The sequence below is a fragment of the Notechis scutatus genome, chromosome 1, assembly GCF_049901735.1.
Source record: "Notechis scutatus isolate UNSWTSFEM ecotype Mainland chromosome 1, rNotScu1.2, whole genome shotgun sequence".
Lineage (NCBI taxonomy): Eukaryota > Metazoa > Chordata > Lepidosauria > Squamata > Elapidae > Notechis > Notechis scutatus.
The window spans coordinates 125,038,957-125,055,857 of NC_142009.1; the positions used below are offsets into that span (position 1 = coordinate 125,038,957).

The 16,901-nt window shown below is 37.1% G+C and overlaps 1 protein-coding gene across 1 annotated transcript in view; it reads left to right on the top strand.

The window, feature by feature from the left end:
- Nucleotides 1–1,536, top strand: part of LOC148132976 (protein eyes shut homolog) — a 182,253-nt gene extending 180,717 nt beyond the window's left edge. Inside the window, exon 9 of the mRNA XM_087951349.1 lies at nucleotides 1,455–1,536. Coding sequence (XP_087807475.1) covers nucleotides 1,455–1,536 — 82 coding nt within the window. The remainder of the gene's footprint in view (nucleotides 1–1,454) is intronic.
- The last annotated feature ends 15,365 nt before the right edge of the window (nucleotides 1,537–16,901 follow it).

Consider the following 16,901-nt stretch of genomic DNA (forward strand, 5'->3'; position numbering starts at 1 on the left):
ACATGTACAAAAATTCTCTCTCTGTCTGTCTCTCTCTCTGTTTCTCTGTCTCTCTCTGTCTCTCTCTGTGTCCGACTGTCTGTCTGTCTGTCTCTCTCTCTCTCTCTCTCTCTGTCTCTCTCCTATGTGTGTGTGTGTGTGTGTGTGAGAGAGAGAGAGAGAGAGAGAGAGGAGAAAAGAGAGAGAGAAGGAGAGAGAAAGAGAGAATTCGCCAATTAAGGCTGATAATTTATATATTTGAGTTTCTGGCTAATGGAACAAGAAAATTCAAGATTTGCTTACAAAAGAAGAGGGAGGGAAGGAGGGAGGGAGGGAGGGAAGGAAGGAAGGAAGGACACCTTGCCTGTTGTTTGGTCAAACTTTCATTATATATTTCAAGGAAAGTGAAGGTGGTATTACCCATTTAAAGTGGAGTGGTTATATTAGTGAACACAGATGGCAGGAGATGAAAGGCATTGATATTCCCTTTTAATAGAAGCTGTCAAATCTATTTATTTCATCTGATTAGAAAATAAGTTTGAGATATTAAGAGTGATTCTGTAAAGCAGCAGTTACATCTTTCTAAAAGTTAAGTTATGAATTTGCAATTTGGCTAAGCCATGTGGCTAGTTCAGCTTTGTGCATGATTTCTTCTTGCCTTCACTTGTATGCTAGAACAATAAAAGTGATTAGATCTGAGGGGCTTGGCTGAAAAAAATAAAATGGACCAAGGGCTTCTATAGAGAGAGACGTCCACCCTTGATTTCCATTGCTTAAACTATGTGCTTATACAGACACTGAGGAAAATTGTCAATTTTATACAATGCATCTGTCAATAATCATTTTGTAAAGTAGGCAGACAGAGGCTCAGATTCAGAAAAACAAAGACAGTATTGAAATTTGATGATGAAATATAAAATTAATACAAAACATTTTTTCAGCTATCTTAAGCCTGAGTTACTGTATCGCTCTCAACATTATTTCAACATTATTCCCATATAGCTAACATCTTATTGTATGAGATTTCTTCAGTCTTCCAGCTCATGTTACTTTGTGCAGGAATACAGAAATATTTATAAATTCAAACTCTTACAGAACCAAAATCAGTGCATTTCAAATTGATTTTGATGTCTTGTCAACTATGAATTTAGATAGGCAAACATTTAAAGAAGTTATTATTAATATCATATAATTTTAAGAAGTTAAATTTAATATATTTCACAACTTTCATTTTCTGTTCATTTCTGTGCAACAGAAATGGAATTTCATTCTCATACTTTATGATACATTTTATATTGTACAATTATATTGTTGTTAAATAAAGCCTTTACAATGTTAAAAAAATCCCAACAGATTTGTTTGAAATCTCCAATGTGCTACACAATTCTTTCAAATTACAGTATGTGCAGACCTTGACTAGTTTAATAGAAATTCTAAAACTGTTTCTGAAGTGCTGATTCTTTTATGTTTTTTAGCTTCTTTTTTATGATGCCAGCTTTATCACCAGTGAAATTGGGTTTGCCTGATTCAGCATTAACTGCTGTCTTGCAGGTTTAAACCCATGCAAGCAAAAATACTGTATTAAGATGTTAATTCTTGGTTTAAATGGAACTGAAGTGAAATTTTATTGTTTGCTTTTGCAGCCATGTATGGCATTGAGCCTGCCATAACTAGAGAAATTAGATCATATCTTCAGATTTAACAGAAAATAGATAGATGATAGATAGAAGATAGATAGATAGATGATTGATAGATAGATAGATAGATAGATAGATAGATAGATAGATAGATAGATAGATAGATAGATAGATAGATAATATGCATTCACCAAGCCTCTGATGGTGGGCAATACATTTCTATAGATTTTAGGATTGGGCCTTCTTAAGAATATAATAATAGAAGTTTCTCTGCTTTTAATCATTGCATGCACATTATGGTTCATCTATTGAACCTTCATTGGACAGCTTTTTCCAAAAACAATTTTCCATGGTTTTTGCCTGCCATCATTAAAGTAGTCCGAGATTGCCTGCCTGCCTCCCTTTCTCCCTCCTTTCTTTCCCTTTCCCCTCCCATCTCCTCCCCTTAACCTTTCCTTAACCTTTGCCTTGCCTTGCCTTGCCTTTTTGACACTGTCTGACTCAACTGGGAACTTCATAAAAACACAAAAGCCAGTACCAACCCAAAACAAGGGAGACTCTGAGCACAATATACAAACACATGCCAACTGGACCAAAACCATGAGTGATAGGTGATTCCTCAAGTAATCTGGCCCAATATACAGTAGGTAATAAACAGTTCTATGAATTGCACCAGACACTGTGCAGTTCATTGACAGAGGCTGTATACTGAGGCATGCCCATCACTAGCCATGCTGCTGTTTTTTGGACCAGCTGGTGATTTTCAAAGGTAGCCTCATGTAGAATACTCTGCCGTAGTCAATACTTGAGATGACTAGGGCAGGAGTGACTGTCTGAAGAGCCTCCCAATCTAGCAAAGGGTGCAACTGGTGCATCAAATAGAGCTGATCAAAGGCCCTCTTGGTCAACAAATTGTCATTATTCCTTAAATGAACATGAAACAGAGACACAGATCTTTCATTTCCAATATCGAAATAGGATTTCACCTTTCATAGCTGAAAATCTTGAAAGTGAGCCTGATAGAAGACAATTTTAGAGCCTCAGAAATTTGCTCAAACTCTCTTTCATATAGATAATATTTCTAACCTTCTCATGATGGGGAAGGATGCTGAGATTTTGTTTCATTCATCCATTTTCTTATCCGTTATTTTTGCTACTGTTTGTAACATGAATTTTTTAAAATTGCATTTTACTTCACTTATTTATTGGTGATCAATGATTTTGTCTATAACAAAATTTTCTATAATGGTATTTTAATAAGTTGTTCCAAATGTTTATTGGCGTGCAAGAACACATTGTGTGTGGAACAGAATGAAGTGTTTTGAAGAGAAATTCTTTAGAACTATTCCCACTAATTGTCATTCAAACTTTCTTGTCTTTTCTTATTTGTTGTATTTTTTTTTAATCTAGCCCTGCACAGCTATCTAATTATTCTTCCACTTTAGTTGAAATCAAAACATGCCTATGTTCATGAGACTTTTTTGTTTTTAAGGTACAGGTTGTGAGTATATTTTAAACTCATGAATATTTAAACAGTTTGGAATTTACTCAAATATCTTCTGCTATTTCTATAACTAGATCTGTTTGGATTTCAAAATACCAAAAGGCAAGCTGACATGTGTGCAGAATGTAGTGAGCCTTCAGAAAAATAAGCTCTATATGCAGTTCATTAACCTTTTAAAGTCTGTTTGTTCTCATTCTTTAAAACAGTTCTGCTAAAAAAAAAAAAAAAAAAAAACAGCATCTATTTCACATTTTTGGCAAAGCCGCCTCTTTATTATGCATATGAACAACTTGTTTTAAAAACTACAAATACTTAACATGCAAAACAATATGAGAAAAAAGTCCATGATATATGAAGGCTTGGAGAAACTAATGCAACTCCTTTATGGCTTCCTTGTACCAAGGAGGATGCTTAAGTCAAATGTTAGATCTGTTTCCAATTGGTCGCAGAGGCCACTTAATGTTCATATTCCTTGAAACTCTAACCCCAAGAAAAAATAAGCTGGCAATTGCTCTTTCTGATGGACAGGGTTTTTAGGGAGGGTCACCTTGAAGATGTTATTGAAGACAAAGTCCAGTCACAAATAATAGCTGAATAGCTGCTCATTGTACCTACCACTCCATTCTGCAAATTGATATTCAACCACAAAGCATTTCTTTATAGTTCCTTCATACTAAGGGAAGGTTGTTTTGGCATGTTTTGTCCACCCTTATTTTGAAGCTTTGAAGTATACTTTTTAATGCATTATGATCTTCACAGAGATTGCATGCTATCACATTTTTTTTATAAAAGAATCTGTGCAACATTTTTTCACATGTTATTTGTTTCTCATCCCTTTGTTATTACATTATCTTGCCTTTTTTCACCTTCTGATGCTTGAGAGTTATTTTTGTTGCATTACACTATATTTGATTTGCTGATCTCTTTGTATATTTATTTTAGCTATTACTCTCAGTAGTTCCTTCTGCTCCATGTTATATTCTCTCTGCTTTTGTACATATTCTACCTCTGTCTTTGTTAATTTTTTTTCCTTTGGGCATTATTTTTAGATAACACATGGCATATAGATATAGGTTCAGATGTACTATAAAGATATCTATTGGATTGATGAAACATCCTTCTAAATTTACTGTTAAACAAGACATAATACTGCTGCATTTAACTTTGTCATAATTTCTGTTATAGACCTTCTAACGGTTTTGAATGATTTGCAAGTGATGATTTGAAAAAGTGCCAGACATAATCTTATCTTATTTGTTAAATATCTAGAAATATTATAAATTATTTAAATCTGCAGACTTTTTTTTGTAAAGTATGCTTGCAAAATCATTTGGATAGTAAAACACATTGTACATCTAGTGACAGAAGCTTCAGATTATAGAGTGCAACACTACTATATGTATGGTACATATGTGTCTGTGCACATTTGTGTATATATGCAACATATAACCACTCACCGTCTCCTTTCTTCATGCTTTCTTGGAATGAAAGCTTTAATCTTTCTAGCAGCTACATGGCTGTGTATTTCTAATCACTATAAGAAGGGTAGCTGGGCAAAAAAGAATGCATAACTTCAATTTTCATCTCCTTAATTATTCATAACCCACAGGTGGTATATTCTTGGTTGTGCGATAGTTTTTTTTTTTTGTAGAAATAAAATGAACAAGACAACTTTGTGCTGGAGGCCTATGGGATACATTCAGGCAAGTGTGTATGGACAAATCTCAGTCAGTTTTATTTTCTCCAGTATTGTTTTAAAAAAGAATCTCATTATATTGTCATCTCCACAAAAAATGTACAAGTTTTGATTAGCTGTTCTTAATGTAAATGAATCAAATAGTACTTTCATCCAAATTTGCCAACCAACCTTATAGGAAAATCTCCTTCTCGTAGGGAGAGGATCATAATGCTCTTGTCTGCCATGTATCTGAGAAAGATGAGGAGTCTATTTTGGAAAAAGAGTGGGAAGAGAAGAAGCAACTCCAATTTGTAATTTAAAACTTTAGCAGTATATAAAGAGATTCAGAAAAGCTCTCTGTCTAGAAACAATTGGATCAGTTCCCTTTCTTTCAAATTCATTTGCGCACATAGATAGAGACATTTTACTCTGCTCTTGGAGACATTTGCAAATTTGGATAACTTCTTATAAAAATAGACTTAGTTAAAAACAGCATAGGCAAAAGATCACTCTGAGCGACAACTTTAAGAAATTTGGCATAGCTAACAGTAAAGTTTATAAGAAATTTGGAATCACAGTAATCAATCGTGTGTGTGTGTGTGTGTGTGTGTGTGTGTGTGTGTTAGTGTTAGCTGTTCCTAACATTGCACTCCCCTGAACAGAGAATTCTGATCTTGTTGGGATCCCAGGAGTCACAGCCCCAAGTGCTTCCATCACCAAGCTGGGTGTGTGGTTCCAATACATTCCCAGGAATGACATCTGAGCTCTCTGTCCAAAAATGTACAATGTAGGACATCTAAGATCCTACACAGAACCCTCAAACTCCCATCCTCTGGTAGAGGACCCAAGATTGAGAAAGACAAATATACATAATATACGTGATAACACATTCAGATGTTTGCATTTTTTTGTAAGACTACTACTTCCTTCCAGATTGTTTTAATCATTGTTTGTTTTTCATACATACATATACACATACTCTCTCTCACACACACACAAATGCAAACACACACACGCCCATCCTAGATGTATGTATGTAAAAACAAACAATGATCAACACACACATACACATTAGTGGTGGGATTCAAATTTTTTTACTACCGGTTCTGTGGGCGTGGCTTGGTGGGCATGGAAGGGGAAGGATACTGTAAAATCTCCAGTCAGAGGTAGTATTTGCTGGTTCTCTGAATTACTCAAAATTTCCGCTACTGGTTCTCCAGAACTGGTCAGAACCTGCTGAATACCACCTCTGATACACATCCCAGATGTGTGTTTGTGTGTGTGTGTGTGTGGGGGGGTAATTGCAATTGAATTTTAGGGGGAAAGAGCACACCCCAGTTTTGAACCTTTGTCCTGAATTCTATGCTTTTTGTAAATGGTGTTCGTGGTTTATGTTCATCCAATATTTCACATTAGAGGGGAATAGTAACTTTTTGTTGTAAATAAACTAATTGCTAGGGAACAAATTTAAATAAGTGTCACCGGATGGAAGGCTAGAAGATCTGAATGAACAAGGTATGGACAGATCATCGTGGAGAATAAACTGTGTGGTCACTAAAACTTGGCATAAACTTGATAGCCTATAATGAATCAATCAAACAAACCCGCAGTCTTCTTAAAATTGCAAATGTCCACTTGTCTCATTGTCAGGTGACATTACTGGAGAACTATTGATGGCCATGAACTAATCCAGCCACATACACAAAGTATGCTGCAAAGGGGTGAGGGGAAGATTGTGAATCTTTTCCTTCTTCATTATTTCAGACGCTGCTGTGATTTAAAGGCTGGAGTGTGATTCCCTAACCAATTACACAAATCTGTAAAACCTGTTAAAATGGTTTTGTTATGCCTTCATAAATAATTAAGAAGTTCACTGCAGGTTTCCAAGATCTGGCTGTTACCTGCTGCAAAAGCCTCACAATGAAGATTGTGAGTTGCCACTGTAATCATCCATCCGAGTCTACTTTGCCCTAAAGCAGTGCACATTAAAGAAAATAGATAAGAATGCTAAACAACTGGAAAACAAAGAATTTCTCTTTTGAAGGTTTGTACTTTTCCCCCACCGGTGTGTAATGTTCATCATTTTAGAAGCATACAAAGGACACAAGCATCTTGGTCATGAATAATTAATGACAGCTAAAACATTGCTTGGTTAAATATATATATATTGATCCTGTATTTTCTTCTTAATAAATCCTAAGTAAGATTCCCACACTATGTAAACTGTAGTTTTATAAATTTCAGATACAGTAACATAACCATTGGCCTCAAAAGTTAATTTACCTTTAACCTGAATGATGGATACAAATGTATACAAATATTTATGCAAATACAAATATACCCACACACTATATTTGTATATATTTGTACAATATTGTTGTGGTTCGCCGGCAGCCTATGCAGGCAGCAGCAGAATCGGACAGTGAGGAAGAAAGGGGACCAGTCTGGGAGTCTGGAGAGGACTCAGTCAAGGGTCCTGCGTCCGATGCAGAGATGGGGCCAGGACCATCTGGAAGTGGGGTGCTGCCTCTGGAGCCTTCGGAGTCTGGCAGCAGCGAGGCAGAGGACCCAGGGGAGTCTGTTCCCAGTGTTCCCAGCACAGAGCTGCTAGAAGATGAGAGCAGCTGAAACAAAAGGGGTGACTCGGGAGTAAGGTTGGGAGGTGATTGTCCATTCCATAAAGTATAAAGGACAAGCAAAGATGATGAAACCTTTGCAGGAAGCAAAGTCGTTCTTTCGGTTCAGATTCATTCTTGAAGCTCTTTGTACTTCGGTTGGGTTTTTTTCTAGTTCAATTGACACGCCTGTTGTTGGTAGCACTTCACAGGAAAGAAAGGTTGGTGCTTATCTCAAGAGACTGTTTGAAATTCATTACCGGCTGGGAATGAAAATAATTCCCAGCATTGCAATAAAATAAGCATGTGCGTAATTACAGTCTCGGAAGCCTTGGTCAGAACAAATATCTTCATACTGTATATAAATACCAATATTAGTATAGATGTATCCATATAAACACAATATGAAATAGATTTTATGGCAAGAAACTATTTTGTTATTAAATCCCCGAGAGCATCTAAACCTGCAAATACTGTATTTGTGTATTTTTGCATAATATCTTCATAATGCACATTGATTTAAATATACAGTATATTAGTATGGATGTATCCATATATACACAATTTGAAACACATTTTATGGCAGGAATTTTTTTTATTAAATCCCTAATAGGATCTAAATAATCTCAGCAGACATTGTAATCTACTGCTGATATCCTAGACCATGTCTTCCTTCCCTGTTAGACTAATTATTTTATTCTGATGAAATCAGTGAGATTTTTTTGCCATTTGGTTGATTTTCCACTCCTCTTCTAGCAGAATGGTTGGATAGAAAACATAAACAAGAGAAACATCAATGCAATTCCTTTCCTATGTCAGAGCTTGAGCATTGTCAGATCTTGTTGATGACCCAAGCTCTGTAAAGGACCTTGGAATACTCACCTCTAATGATCTAAGTGCTAGAGCCCACTGCAACTACATAGCCAAAAAGGCATTAAGAGTTGTTAACCTAATCCTACGTAGCTTTTTCTCTGGTAATATCACACTACTAACCAGAGCATACAAAACATTTGCTAGACCAATACTCGAATACAGTTCATCAGTCTGGAGCCCTCATTACGTATCTGATATTAGCACAATTGAGAAAGTCCAGAAATATTTCACAAGAAGAGTTCTCCACTCTTCTACTCGTTGTAGAATACCTTATGCCACCAGACTTGAAATTCTAAAACTAGAAAACCTTGAATTACGCCGTCTTCGGTCTGACTTAAGCATGGTATATAAAATCATACATTGTAATGTCCTACCTGTCAATGAATACTTCAGCTTCAACCATAACAACACAAGAGCACACAATAGATACAAACTCAAAGTAAACCGCACCAAACTTGATTGCAGGAAATACGACTTCAGCAATAGAGTGGTCAATGTCTGGAATACTCTACCCGACTCTGTAGTCTCTTCCCCAAACCCCAAAAACTTTAACCTTAGACTGTCTACTATTGACCTCACCCCTTTCCTAAGAGGTCTGTAGGGGGCGTGCATAAGCGCACCATCGTGCCTACCGTCCCTGTCCTATTGTTTCTCTTATTCTTTTATTTTTCTTATATGTACCCATTTCATGTATTCACAACTATGTATACACTTATACTTATTATCTTGTAAACAATTGGCAAATCAAATAAATAAATAAATAAAAATTTCATAGGAAGCTACCAATTTTAGGAACCACATGTAAGTTATTTTCAGCAAGATCTGCTATAAAAAGTTTATCTGCCATAGGAGTGGACAACTATGGCCCCTTCAGGACCTGTGGACTTCAAGAATTCTGGGAGTTGAGGCCCACTTATCCTGAAGGGGCCATAGCTGCCTACTCCTAGTCTATTAGAACAGAAAAATGGTCTTTCTAAGCAAATATTATCTCCCACATGATGGCCAAGTCAGCCTTGTATTAATCATTAAACAAAATGAGAATGTCCTTAAGGCGCCAAGGGAAGGGGTGAAACACCACAGAGTTTGTTTTTCCTAACAATTGTGCTGTTAACTTTTTCACTGCTACATGAAACCTCTGTCAATTATTTTGCCCATTGCCCTTATTTGTCATGTTTGACATTAATCTGTATTGTTAAAAAATGTTTTCTTTGGCACGCTGGGTGATAATGTTGAAATGTTTGGTTTGAAGGTGTCATCAGGTGCCATTTTTGTTTCCATCTCATGGCATGAGAGTTTCACTTTCATCAAGAAGCATCATTGTTGGGTTGTGCTTAGGACATCAGTTGGCCTTAATCTGGCCCTGGGTGAAGTAGATGCATTTCAGGGAAGTCATACATTTTGTATAGAAGTAGAGGTGATATGATGGTATAATAATGATACCATACGATATGAAAAATTAATTAATACAATATGAATGTAAATTTAAAAGGAAAAGACTTTAGATATTGTGCACATATACCAAATCGACACACTGTATAACTGAAAAGAAGGTTTTATTTGTTGTTTTGTATGTTTGTTGTAAAAAAAAAACTTTAAAAAGAAAAAAGAAATAGAGGTGATGGAGTCTACTATCTTCAAGTCCTAATATTATGAAAGAATACTTCTCTACCTTTTTTACAACATGCTGTATCATATCTTACCTTAATCACCTTCACTTCGAGCAAAAAATTGTCAGGGACTCTTCATCATCTGGTTTTTGTTTTATTCACCTTTTCCAGTACTACACAATCTTATTGAGGTGTGATAATTAGAACTGAACAAAGTACCAGGCTCAGCACAGATTTATATAAGGACATTGCAATATGGGCAGTTTTATTTTTAGTTTCCTTTCTAGTGATCCCAAGCATGGAATTCACTTTTCATTTCTATTGTCATCTTTTCTTTAACTCTCTGTGATCCCTGGTTCTAGACAAGCTTTCCACACAAATGCTTCCTTAAGAAATATTTGTTCAGGACTAGAATGCTTAAATGGTACTATAAATGGAAGTTCTATATCAAACAGCCATTTTTCTAGAGTACCTTATGTCTTTTTAAAAGTTTCCTCCTGGTTGGTCTACCAGTTTCTGAGGGTTTATATGAGCAGGAACCAAAAGAGAAGGACCTGCTAGGTCAATCCTTCATACCACAAGCCCTCTTGTCCCATCTGCCTTTAGAGCTGGATGCCAGAAGAAGAAATTCCCAAGGTCTTGCTTAAACTTTAATTGGGGTAACTGCTGGAATCCTGACATCCTTGCTTCCTGATCCAGGAAATGCAAAAACTGAAAGATTGTGAATAGGTGATAATGTTGCTTTGAGAAATAAGACAAGACCAAAGTATTCTTTCAAATGAAGCAACTTCAAATTATATAGGGTTTTAGTAAGATCTTTGAGTCAAGTCATTTTTTTTTTTACATTTTATTTGACTTGTCAATCGCTTACAAGATACAGGTATAAGAATAAATATAGTTTTGAATACATGAGATAGATACTTATAAGAAAAATAAAAAACAATAGGACAGGGACAGTAGGCATGTTTGCACGCCCCCTACAGACCTCTTAGGAAAGGGGTGAGGTCAATAGTAGACAATGTAAGGTTAAAGTTTTGGGGGTTTGGGGAAGAAACCACAGAGTCAGGTAGAGTATTCCAAACATTGACCACTCTGTTGCTGAAGTCGTATTTTCTGCAGTCAAGTTTGGTGCGGTTAACCTTGAGTTTGTATCTATTGTGTGCTCTTGTATTGTTATGATTGAAGCTGAAGTATTCATTTGCAGGTAGGACATTGCAATGTATGATTTTATATACTATATTTAGATCGGACCGGAGTCTTATAAAGTAGTATTTTTCTGGTGGCTGTATGGAAGTCCTCCTGACCGCAATAGAAAAATGTCTCACTGTTGCCTTTATTTGTCTATGAAGATTCTCAATCATCCAGGTCATGATTGTCTTAAAGGTGCTGTTTCAAGAGGCAACTGGACTTTCTGGTTTTTCTTTGAAGACATTTTGCTTCTCATCCAAGAAGCTTCTTCAGCTCTTCAGAGAAAAACCAGAAAGTCCTATTGCCTATTCTGACCCAAACCTGATTCCAAGAGAGCAAACACAAGAACAAGGCAGCAGTATAACCTTTTTATGTTTCAGCTAAGAATCCCGTTTCTTCACAGATTAAAGGCTGCTTCCAAGTAATTAGTTCTGACAAGAAAAAGCCTTGCCAAGTTTTTTCAAGTCTGACAAAAAACAATAAAGTTTTTTGTCAAAAAAAAAAAAAAACTATAAGAGTTTACAAGAGTCTTCAAATACCAACTGGAATGTCCACGGGGCTGAGTTCAAAACTTCTTTGCCTTCTGCAAAGTGCGTTTGTTCACAGCTGGCTTTTATCTTCTTGAAAGAGGGGCCATTACCTTGCATTACTCCCGAGTCGCCCGTGCTGTTGTAGCTGCTCTTTCCTGAGAGCAATCCTGCGTGCACGCGCACTTGCCACAGGCTCCTCGGGAACCTCCTCATCACTGCTGCCAGTCCCCACAATCTCTGAAGGCAGCAGTCCACTCCCTAATGGTCCTGGCCCCTCATTTGAGTCCTCGCTCCCCTCAGCTGTCTGCACCTGCTGCTAGCTAATCACAACACTGCCTCTTGAAAAAGCACCTTTGGGACAACCATGGCCTGGATGACTGAAAATCTCCATAGACATTTAGCTATGCACTTGAAGAAGCTTCTTGGATGAGAAGCAAAACATTTTCAAAGAAAAACCAGAAAAATCCATTTGCGTCTTGAAAAAAGTATCTTTATTGTCCCCCCCCCCTCAAAAAAAACTTCTCAGTAGGGACTAAAGTCTAATAAGCTCCCATCCAAGCACTCACCTAGTAGGATCTTGCTCGGCATTCTCAAGATCATCCAATATCAACCATATGTTGCCACTTACTGTGACCTATCGCATGAATAGATTCACTGAAGTCAGTTAGATTTCTCTTAGCATTTAAAAAAAATGGGATTTCATAAAATGTATATAGCATTGTAGTTTTTATCAAGCCTGTTTCACTCATTTCTTTCCTTTTGGAGAGGAAGACTAGAAAGTGTGTGCCTTTGTGTGTGCAACTGTGAGTGTATTGGGAGATAATCCATTTCTGTACTATAGTATACATGGTAAGAGCATTTTCACAGCCCCAACAAGCAACTTGAAACTTTTTGGCAAACTTGAAATGTAGATAATACTATGAGCCAAATGGTGCTAGTCTTCCTCCCTCCCATCCCGCAGAGGAAGCCCTTTCCTTCACAAACAGTGCAGACACGCAAAGATGCTTTCTTTGGAGGCTTTCATTTGCCTATGGGGTGGGTTCATTTGGGAACACTGTCTTCTAACTCGCTGTTTGCTAGGGAAGGGCTTGTTTGATCAGCCTGAGTCATGTAGTAGGATAAAGCAAGAGTGACCTTTAGGGGATTTTCATTGTTACAGTTAAGAAAACATTTTTGCCCACAACATTTCTACGGTCTTCTATATTGATAAATAAGCAAATTATGCTTATTGAAACAAAAGGTGAAAACTACCAACTCCTGGCATGCAAACATTTTTTTTTTCCTTAATTTCTCAAGATTGCTGTTTTTCAAATTAGGTAAATGGTCAATTCCCTCCCCCCTCCGATCTCTGTAATCCACCATACTCCAAATTTTCTTTTCTAAGTGTGATGCAACTGTAATTTAGAAATACAGTATTCCACTGCCCCCTGCAGCCTGAATATTTTAACATAAAGCTTTTTTGGAATAATAAATCCCTCTGATTTTCTTCCCTCTGTTCCGGGTTTTACAAACCTGTCAAGAGGCATAGGGTCCACATTTTTTTCTTTCTTTTTTTATCTATTTGTACATACGATTATCTAAGTATTATGAAGGGCCATGAGCTTATTTTTAGAAAGCCAGAGAGGCAATAAATACAGTGGACACAGCTCTCCTGTGATTTCTTTAAGCAAACCTATGCTGTTTAAATCACTTGAACTGTTGTTAGGCTATTTTCTCAGGGAATATTTCACCAGCTATGGCCAAGACTTTGGCTGAAGTGTTGGCACAGAGAGGACAACAAAAGGACGAAAAGGGGATGGATTTAAGAGGAAAAGCACAGGCTGTGCCACTGAAATATGCTGCAAAACTCCATAGGGCATCTAAATAGGGGAAATAATTCGCATTCCCTGCTAACTAATTATCTGCTGGATTTTTGCAGCCCATCTCTGATAGCCACCTCTTGGTGTAATGGCATCTAATGACATGCATAGGCCATATTATGTCACATTCATTCTCATACCTACAGGAGAATAAATTCTCCTGAGATTCCTCTCAATTGATTTCAATAATTTTGAAACAGATGGGGAGATAAAATGAAGCATTATTTCCTCGTGCAAATAATACATTGTCCTAGAAGACCTTTGTGACTGTTGAAAAAGAATTACATTTTATGGAATCAGATTGGGCAATTCAGCTGTGTAACTCCAATACAATACAATTCCTAGTTGCCATGTGCATAGATATATTTATTCTCTTGTTGAGGGCTGGGGAGTGGAAGCTGCCCTTGAGCTATTCATAATTTAAATGAATGAATGGTTCTGGTGGGAATATTAAGGAACCCTCCAGAAGAACCTCATGTGGTTTTTCTTTCCCTGCTTCATTCATGAAGTTCAGGTTGGTAGAATGAGTCTGCATTATGTGAATCACCAGTGCTGAAATCCCTTCCTTAGTATTGAATACAAAGGTCTTCTGGTATATTGCCTAAATAAAAATGCTAATATAAAAGGAAATAGTTCTTCACAATATAGTGAGGGAGAAGATGAAATATTAAGCTTCATATTAAATATTAAGCAATCTTAAAATGAAGGTATGAAGATTGAGGGAGGGAGGGAGGGAGGGAGGGAGGGAGGGAGGGAGGGAAGGAAGGAAGGAAGGAAGGAAGGAAGGAAGGAAGGAAGGAAGGAAGGAAGGAAGGAAGGAAGGAAGGAAGGAAGGAAAGAAGGATATATAAAGGTTCATTATTTTTCCCTCCTTAATTTGTCCCTGAGTTAAGAAAACCAATCCATGACAAAATTACCAGGTAAGCCCAAAAGGGTGAGATTCCTGGAGGAATAGTTGTACAATGATGCCAGCTGATCATTTATTTATTTATTTATTTGCTTTTCTTAAGAGCAGATAATAAGCAGTACTCTGGGCAAAGGGTTCATCTTGGATGGCAATCTGTTTGATGAAGAGATAAGCTAAGAGATATTAAATGCAACATCAATTGATCAGTTGGCAGATGGCCTTTAAAGGAATGATATGAAACGGACTGCAGGAATTAAGCAAATTCAATTAATTGTAATCTTAAAAAGACGTGTTCCATTTTTCGTTCATTATTAAAGTTATTACAATATCAGGTACCGTATGTTGCAGTCTTAAGTGAGCCCTATTTTAAATTGGGAAAACATAAAAGCATTTGACCAGCACCAGAGTGGTTCAGTAAGTTACACTGAAAAGGACCAGAAGGCATTTCTAATTACCCAAAATGTATTTGCATCTTAGTAGTAGTGTGTGTGGCCTCCACGTGCCTGTATGACCTCCCTACATCCCCCAACTCCTGGACAGTCTGTGGTGCAACGTGGCGTTGCTGGATGGAGCGAGACATGATGTCCCAGGTGTGCTCAATTGGATTCAGGTCTGGGGAACGGGCAGGCCAGTCCATAGCATCAATGCCTTCGTCTTGCCACGTTGCACCACAGACTGTCCAGGAGTTGGGGGATGCTTTAGTCCAGGTGTGGGAGGAGATCCCTCAGGAAACCATCCGCCACCTCATCAGGAGCATGCCCAGGAGTTGTAGGGAGGTCATACAGGCACGTGGAGGCCACACACACTACTGAGCTTCATTTTGACTTGTTTTAAGGACATTACATCAAAGTTGGATCAGCCCATAGTGTTTTTTTCCGCTTTAATTTTGAGTGTAACTCCAAATCCAGACCTCCATGGGTTGCTAAATTTGATTTCCATTGATAATTTTTGTGTGATTTTGTTGTCAGCACATTCAACTATGTAATGAACAAAGTATTTAATAAGAATATTTCATTCATTCAGATCTAGGTTGTCTTATTTTTGTGTTCCCTTTATTTTTTTGAGCAGTGTATATTCTCTTCCACAGGTTGTAGTAACTTTTAAAAGTCCTCTACATTTATCAGAATTTACCTAAATGTTCTGTTATTGCTAGAGGCTTTCAGTCATTTTTCATCACAATTTTCATCCTATCAATCAAATTCCTTTCTCTTGCATATATAGTGACATTGTTCAGCTCAGTTGGCCAGAACTAGAAAATACACATCCAGACTTCTTATTCCTTGGCAATTAGTGAAAAAAGATTGTTTTGATCATTAATGGTTATCATATTCAGCTGAGTACATTGAAATGTGGAGTGAACAACATGTTCTGGATATGGAATTTCTACATGAAAATTGGCTATTGAGATAGTGCAGAAATATATCTCTCCCTACATTCTTTTGTGCTCTCATGCTCAAGCTTCAATTAAATTTAAGGTTAGCTATTTTGTTCTTTCAGTGCTTTTTAACTCCTAAAAATCCACCAAGTCTTCAGATTTTACTGTCTTAAAAAAATACTTTCCTTTGCAAAGAATTGTGCTTACCAGAGTTTGTCTACTCCCAGTTTGCCAAATTGTGTTCAATACAAAGACCATATTTTGGTACAAACAGCCACCTGGCGTTTATAGGATGTGTCTTGATGGTGGATTCCTTCCATCTCCATATTTTCCTCTCCCTGTGAAAAGTTACAAATCATTCTGATTGCTCTCTTGTTGAAAAAATGACATGTAAGTGTATACAGTTCCACGAACATGATTAGATGTTCTTTGGAGCAAATGAGTTGTAAAGCTTTGGTCCAGTGGAAAAGAGCTTGGGATTTTTTATTTTTGTTCTATAGCAGACAGGACAAAAGGAATGACAAGGTAAGCTATATTTGCCCTGTGGGAGTCACACTTCTATGGCTCATTAGCCAAAGGAAGGATTCTGACAATGATTTTTCTCTGCAGATTGGCAAAGCGATCAGGCACAAATGGTTGGAAAAGAAAAGGTTTTTCCCCCCACTATAAGGTTTGATTAAAATTGCCATGCAAAGTTACCTTCAGTTGCCAAAGTTACATATATCAATGTCAGCTTGATTGAAAACCAGTAGGGCTCATTGCCAGATAAGTATGCATAGGATGATGATCTAAGACAATTTGGGGAAAAAAGAATAAACTTACAAACATGAAAAAGGCATAATAAACTTTGCTGGTTTAAAAATGCAGAAGCTAAACACACTGAGCTTTGTCAATGGTTGCTGTATTAAATTCAAAGCACGAACAGGAAGAAGTGGACATGTAATTTTTAAGAACCGTATCAGCAGGCTTGCATAATAAGAACTGAATCATCCCTGTGTTTACAAGGGGGGGAAAAGTTGAGTGAAATTGATGTGATTTGTGCAGATGCCAGAAAAATCCATACAATATTCCCTCCCCAACCTACCTCCATCTTTGGTGACCCTGTTCTTATCTGAAGACAATAAACAGGAGTCAATCTAATTTTATTGT